We start from the raw sequence: 7,500 nt of genomic DNA, 5'->3' as shown, positions 1-7,500 counted from the left end.
AAATATGCAGCACTCTGAATGCAGCTGCCAGCAGTACAGTACAGTAGTGACCAGTACAGTGCAGTACAGTAAACGGGATACTGTAAACCATGTGATGCTCAAATTCTACATCTCACTGAAGAAAGTCAACCTCCGCTAAACCAATGAGTGCAGAGTTGCTCCATAAACAATCAGTTCATATGTACATGGAACGTTCGCTTTCGTAACTCAAGACATCAAAAAATAAAAATAAAAATACAACATAGGGGTTGGTTTGAAGGTCTGGCATTCGTAAGAAAGGGGACTACCTGTACTGCATTGGTTGCTGCCTGATAAATTCCAATTTTAGTTGAAGTGTCCCGATAGCTTGAATGTTCGAGATATTGGAAAATCTGGGCAGCCAAATTGTTTGATTGAATTAGACTTCACGACATAATTTGTAGCACACAATGTCAGAAGATAATTTTCACAATGATACCAAAAAAAACCACAAAAGCTGGCCCACATACCTGCTTGTTGATATTACTGAGCAGAATTGAAGGGCTGCAAGGTGTAAAGTCACTTTTTGGAGGCCTGAAGCCCTTTTCCAAACTTCCATGGTGAGCTGACCAGTGCTGATGTTTCAAAAGCTCCTCAGGACTCTGTGAAAACTGCAGCTGAACAGCACCCTGCAAACAAAATTCACAAGGTAGAAGGGCGTCACAAGCTTCAACATAATCGCTCTATATCAGCCTTCCAGAGCACCTGGCTAAGTTACATCAGTGGCAGTATCGTTCACGTGCATCTCCATTGCAATTGCTCTGTTCTACACATGACTTTTCACCCCGTGTAATCATTTACTGACATGAGACTTCATGTTCATTTGCAAAATTTCAAAATATTGTGTTGAAGCTGCCAGTGTGACCACTCCTCATTTTCATAAATGCCAAGGTGAGCCAATGAAAAAATCCAAGAATTCACAAGATTTCGGAAAAGCGATGATAATAGAAAACCTATACGCCAAGAAAACCTATAGAAAACCAAGACGCCAAGGTGAACAACGAATAGCCAAGATCTTGTGAAAAAAGCCAAGGAGTGGTCACACTGGAAGCTGCCACTCACCAAATCGCCAACTACAAATAAAATTTAAATTTGCAGAATATTTTATTGAAAATATGTGGTGGAAGCACAGCTGCAACGTCATCCGGCATGGTAAACACTGAGAAAAGCCGACAGGACTTTTCACTGGGCTGAACAGAATAAATACAGATGCAAGTACTTTTAGATGCCAGATTATAGGCAGAATTGCAACTGTTCAACGTAAAGGTCAACCGAAAACCAAGAGCAGAGAGTGAAAAAATGCAAAGCCCCATGGGAAAAAAGATGGAATCTTAGCGTCAACAGAGAACCGACAGGAATATTAAGATTTGGGATTTTTATGGTTGTTTCGGCATGTTCTGATTTGTTAAATACAGTACAGCATCTGGTTCAATACACTCAGACCCAAATGTGAACAGAATTTTCAAAAAAAAAGATGAAACCTTGGTGATATTCAAATCAACAATGCAACAAAGAGATCGAATCGTACAGGGTGTGTGTGTGTGTGTGTGTGTGTGTGTGTGTGTGTGTGTGTGTGTGTGTGTGTGTGTGTGTGTGTGTGTGTGTGTGTGTGTGTGTGTGTGTGTGTGTGTGTGTGTGTGTACATATATACACACACACAAACACACACATTCACATGAGCCAAAACATTATGACCAATGACAGGTGAAGTCAATAACACTGATTATCTTGTTACAATGGCACCTGTCAAGGGGTGGGATATATTGTTGCGGGCTGGGGATCGGTTGCGAGCACGACCGCTAGGTGGAGCAGTAGGAGACTCTCCCGAATACCTGGAATTTAGATCGTACCTTTCGGAAAACTCCAAGGGTATGGGTCCCTTACCGGACCGTGAATCGTCAATAATTCCACCATGTGGTACAGGGTTATTTGCCAAACTTCAAAATACCTAGACCCACGTGGCGAGCTGCCGAGTATTTACACCCTCGACGGCACTCGTACGGGAGGAGCCGTATGCGCGCGCGTCCTCGTGCGTGACCCGAGCGGATGGTCACCGAGCTTCCGTCAGTCCCAAATGCACACCACTACGGAAACAACGGCCTTCTTTAATTCTCCCAACATGCACCACGTTAGACCAATAAAGAAAAAACAAAAACGAGCTGATACATTTAACAAATAGGGTATTTAATAACAGTAGGTGGGGAAGGAGGGAAGCACGTAAGGGCAGAGTTATCAAGACAAACAAGAGATGCAAGGCAAATCATGTAGAGCGAAGGCACTTAACAATTTACTACTTAAAGACGGGCCCACCGACACACACACACACACACACACACACACACACACACACACACACACACACACACACACACACACACACAGAAGGACAAGGACCTGTCCACCTCATGTGGTTTGGCTGACACGAGCGAACCAGGCCAGCGAGAGGCGATGATAGAACCAGGCACCAGCGAGAGGCGATGATAGAACCAGGCGCCAACGAGAGGCGATGATAGAACCAGGCGCCAGCGAGAGGCGATGATAGAACCAGGCACCAGCGAGAGGCGATGATAGAACCAGGCGCCAGCGAGAGGCGATGATAGAACCAGGTGCCAGCGAGAGGCGATGATAGAACCAGGCGCCAGCGAGCCGCGATCAGACTCGAGCTCCGTTCAGCGCTCGTCCCGACAATCAAAACTCTCCTTTTCGGTCTGATCGCGCCGCAACCTTATTTTCCCTTGTCCTGGGTGGGGGGGGGGGAGGGGACGCCTCCTCCCTCCCCGCTATCCCTCACTGGACGGTTTTGGCACGCAAAGTGCGCTCGTCGCCCTGTCATTGGCCAAAACGGGCGTCGAGGCCATTGATTGGACTGGGGGGGGGGGGGCGTGACGGCCGTCGCTGCGTTCCGCCCTCCAAACAGGCAGAGGAACATTATCCTGCATGGGCTCCACCCACCTAACAGGCAGAGGAACATTATCCTGCGTGGGCTCCGCCCACATACGTGCTAACACGCACGTAGGCAATGGTGTCGGTCAGAGCGAGGTGAAGGTGAGGGTGATGCTGGTGTTGTTGTAGACGATGTTGGTGGTGTAAAAATAAAAGAAAACCCTGGCTATCAAAATAACTCCGCAGCGCATGAACATTTAATTACCCATTAAACAAGGGAAAGGGAGCTATCTATCCACATTTACTTCTCAAAATAACTGAGCTCTAGGACCTGTATGTTGAATGCTCATGGCTTCCAGATTCGCAACAATATTAGTCAGCAAGTGAACAGTTAGTTCTTGAAGTTGATGTGTTGGATGCAGGAGAAATGGGCAGGAGTAAAGACCTGAGCGACTTTGACAAGTCCCAAATTGTTATGGCCAGACGACTGAGTCAGAGCATCTCTGAAACAGCAAGACTTGTGGGGTGCTCCCGGTCAGCAGTGGTGAGTACCTACTGACAGTGGTCCGAGGACGAACAAACCACAAACCGGCGACAGGGTGTTGGGTGCCCAAGGCTCATCAATGCGCGAGGGCAATGAAGGCTATCCCGTCTGGTCCGAACCGACAGAAGGTCTACTGTGGCACAAGTCACAAAAATTTTTTAATGGTGGTCACGGGAGGAATGTGTCACAATCCACAGTGCATCGCACCCTGCTGCGTATGGGGCTGCGTAGCCGCAGACCGGTCAGAGTGCCCGTGATGACCCCTGTCCACCGTCGAATGGACGCGTAGAATGGGCACGTGAGCGTCGGAAATGGACCTTGGAGCAGTGAAAGAAGGTCGCCTGGTTGGATAAGACCCACTTTCGTTTAGATCACGTGGATGGCCGTGTACGTGTGCACCATTTACCTGGGGAAGTGATGGTAACAAGATGCACTGTGGGAAAATGACAAGCCGGTGAAGACAGTGAGATGTTCTGCTGGGAAACCCTGGGTCCGCCATTCATGTGGACGTCAATTTAACACGTGTCACCTACCAAAACATCGTTGCAGACCAGGTACACCCCTTCATGGCAATGGTATTCCCTGATGGCATTGGCCTCTTTCAGCAGGATAATGCGCCCTGCCACACTGCACACATTGTTCGGGAATGGTTTGAGGAACAAGATGAAGTGTTCACGGTGTTGCCCTGGCCTCCAAAATATGCAGATCTCAATCCGATTGAGCATCTGTGGGATGTGCTGGACCGACAAGTCCGATCCATGGCGGCTCCACCTTGGAACTTTCAGGACTTGAAGGATCTGCTGCTAATGTTCCGGTGCCAGATACCACAGGACACCTTCAGGGGTCTTGTAGAGTCCGGGCCTCGGTGGGTCGGCGCTGTTTTGGTGGCACATGGAGGACCAACAGCATATTAGGCAGGTGGTCATGATATTTTGGCTCATCAGTGTGTGTTTTATGGTTACGGATCTGGAAACCATTTGCATTCAACATGTAGGTCCCAAATGTCAGTTATCCTGTTAAGTACATGTATAGTCAGATTCCCTTCCTTTTCTCGAATGGGAGAATCAAAAATGTGCGTTGCGACTTCTTTTTCGTTAGGTTATTAAATCTTTATATCCAACGAACCCTTCAACGAACAACCAACAACCATTCCATTCCCCACCATGACCCACCATCAACCTGCTCCGAAACGACTGCTTTGCTCGCCGAACCCGAAAGCCTATCGAGGTACATCCCTCTGAGGTGGAATCTCGAGGGTGTTCGAGGCAGTTTCATCACCACTACCTTTCTCAAACATGTGTAGAGTGGGCGAGCCTCAAGGTATGGCCGAAACCACACCCAGAGAGGGCGGACCCATGGAAGCCCCGTCCAATCGGGGCGAACAGTGACGTCAGTTTCACCAAGGCCCCTCCCCGCTGTGGGAGGTCCATAAAAGTTACGACGCCATCCTCAGCGGGGAGTTCTGTCGAGAGGAGTGTCGAGAGTTCTGAGGGGGTTCGGTCGTGTTCTTTTGGGTTGCGCTGGAGTTCTTGAGTGGTTACGAGCAGTGGTTACGAAGGGCTGTTACGAGTTCTTAGTTAGTTTTTGCTGTCACGAGGGTTGAGCAGAGGGACATCGAGGCAGCGAACGCGTCTGCTGGGCCTCCACAAGGAAGAGCAGAGCGACCGCGACCTTCCTCCGTGGACCCCGACTATTCACCACCCAAGCTCCGCCACGAACGAGCGACTGGGACCAGGCCGGTGACCATTGGCAAGTGCCACAGCACGGAGTACCCTCTTTCTCCGACGGCCAGGTACCCATCCGTACTCTGACCCCAGCTTGTCTCTCTCTCTCTCTCATCAGCTGGAGGGTCCAATAAAGAACTCTAGGTTTCTTTTCTTTTTGTGTGTGTGTCTGCGTGTGGGCCAGTCTTTAAGTAGAACTGCTTGAATCCTTGTAAATATTCCTTGCATATTTACGTTAGGTCTTGCCTGTGTCTTTTTACTGTTAATAAATTTATTAGAAATGTTCCCAGTCCGTTTCTGTCCCTTCTTACATTGGTCCAGCATGGTCCGGGTCTGAGTATAAGCGAGGTTTCATCCCAGATAATCCGTTCATTCCAGCCGGCACGGCTTTGGCAGTTTCCGCTCGGCTGCACTCGAACCGGAGTTGGTAGTCTGTAGTTGGAACTCTACCGCAGTCGGTAGAGTGACCCCGTTCGAGCAAGACGTGCCGAGGGCATGGTTTCCCCGGTAGTCGAAATCGTGTAGTTAATTAGGTATATTGGTTATAGACAAATAGACCCTATGCTACGCAGTTGAGATATTGGCGTCCACGGTCAGTTCAGCAACGCGCAAGCTCACGGAGTTTTCCGGAGCGACGGCCTACAATTCCAGGGAGTCTTGTGGGAGACGGCGTAACCTCCCCCACCTAGCGGTCGTTCTCGCCACCGACCCCCGGCCCGCAACAATATAAATATATATACAGCAGACTAGGCGTAAGTCGTCACGATCGGGACCGAGAAAAAAGTGACGACTTAGAAATGTGACGACTTGCGCGTATGCGAACATTCATGATGACTGTGGGGTGAAGGATGAAGTCGCGCGTGGCCTGGACACATATGTGTGAGAGCCGGCTATTGTACCAAAAGGAAAACACAATCCTCGGGGCATAGGTGGGGGTGAGTTGGTGAGTTGGAAAGTGATCAAGCAAAGATGGAATTCATGAATCAGTTTATGAAAAGTAAAGATAATGAACAACTCTGTAAGACAACTCGTATACCATTGGTGATGGTATGGTGACAAATTACATGACACACAGTTATCGTGGTGATGATTACCACTCAATGCCTATGTGTAAGTGAGTGCGGTAATGTACAAAACAAGCCAATATAAAACCATGATCGGACTTCAACAATAAGCTCGATCGATCCATTACTTCTTCGCGAAGTAATCCGTTATGTTTGACTGCCTCAAACTCTTGGGCATCTGGTGCATGAGAAAGGATTCAAACCGGTCATTGTATTCCATGATGTTGGCTGGGCAATCCTCCACCGAAAGACAGTATCAGCTGAATATTTGGCAGAATCGGCCGAAACCGAATATTTGGCTGAGCCGACATTTGCCGAAACCAGATGATGAGCGCGTCATTGACATCTTCAAAGGACACACATTTCACACTTCCCACCGGCCTCACGATCTTCTCCACTTGTCCAAATATCTTGCCCTTATTCTTCAAGATATCGTTCAATGTCTGCCGTTTGATGTCCAACTTCTCAGCTGTTTTCTTCTGTCTGTTAATGTCTGTTTTCTTCATCAGTGGATTTGCCTCGCAAAACTGGATAATGTCGTATTTTTCTTGGTAGGTTTTAGTTGTAAGCTTACGCTTAAGGCCCGGTCACTCCTTGACGTTTTAGCCAGCGATGGAAACGTATTAAAATTTATGTAAAACGCTGGCTTACGTTGAACTTTTGATGTTTTTTTTAAAGATTCGGACGTATTCATAGCGACTTGGTCTTATGTATAACGCATTAGTAACGGACACAGAACGTTTCGTTGTGTTAGAGATAACTTATACCAACGAATGCTGAACCTGTTGTCGACCTACACAACCGATACCCAACGATAGTCTAAATTAGGCATAGCGCGTTGCACGCATCGCCGACGATGTCGTGACGTAGCCTATTAAAAGGCTGACGCACAACGATTCGAATCAAAACTGCCGTAGAAATGGAAGTGACAACATCGCGGTCACACCTTGGCGATCTTGCCAGCGTATGCTGACCGAAGAAAAATGTGTCGATTTGCTCCCACATTTGCGAGGCGTTGAGCCGTCGGTTTGGGTTCGCGGCAAACTGTGATCTGGTGCGGGCCCAGCTCCAGCACCGCAGATTAAAGCCGGGTGAGACAGTGTAGGAGCTGGCACATGACATTTACCAATCAGTCAGGATCGCGTATCGGGACCTTACAGTGGAGGCGTGGGACAGACTGGCACTAGAGAAATTTTTAGCTGCTCTCCCTGACCCTGAGGTCCGAGCGCTAGTGGAGTTACAGGATCCACCCACCGTTCACCGAGCG

The 7,500-nt window shown here is 48.4% G+C and overlaps 1 protein-coding gene across 9 annotated transcripts in view; it reads right to left on the bottom strand.

Moving 5' to 3' along the window:
• The window catches only part of KANSL1 (KAT8 regulatory NSL complex subunit 1), a 351,273-nt gene that overhangs the window by 139,425 nt on the left and 204,348 nt on the right, over positions 1-7,500 (bottom strand). For all 9 annotated transcript variants that reach the window (XM_085879826.1, XM_085879828.1, XM_085879819.1 and 6 more), the window contains one exon: positions 489-647. In XM_085879826.1, the coding sequence (XP_085735952.1) occupies positions 489-647 (159 nt within the window). The remainder of the gene's footprint in view (positions 1-488; positions 648-7,500) is intronic.

This window comes from Eptatretus burgeri, chromosome 4, assembly GCF_056783735.1.
Source record: "Eptatretus burgeri isolate ZD-2024b chromosome 4, Ebu_testis_v1, whole genome shotgun sequence".
Classification (NCBI taxonomy): domain Eukaryota; kingdom Metazoa; phylum Chordata; class Myxini; order Myxiniformes; family Myxinidae; genus Eptatretus; species Eptatretus burgeri.
Note: the sequence above shows the minus strand (reverse complement) of the source record. Positions and strands in the feature narration are given on the sequence as shown.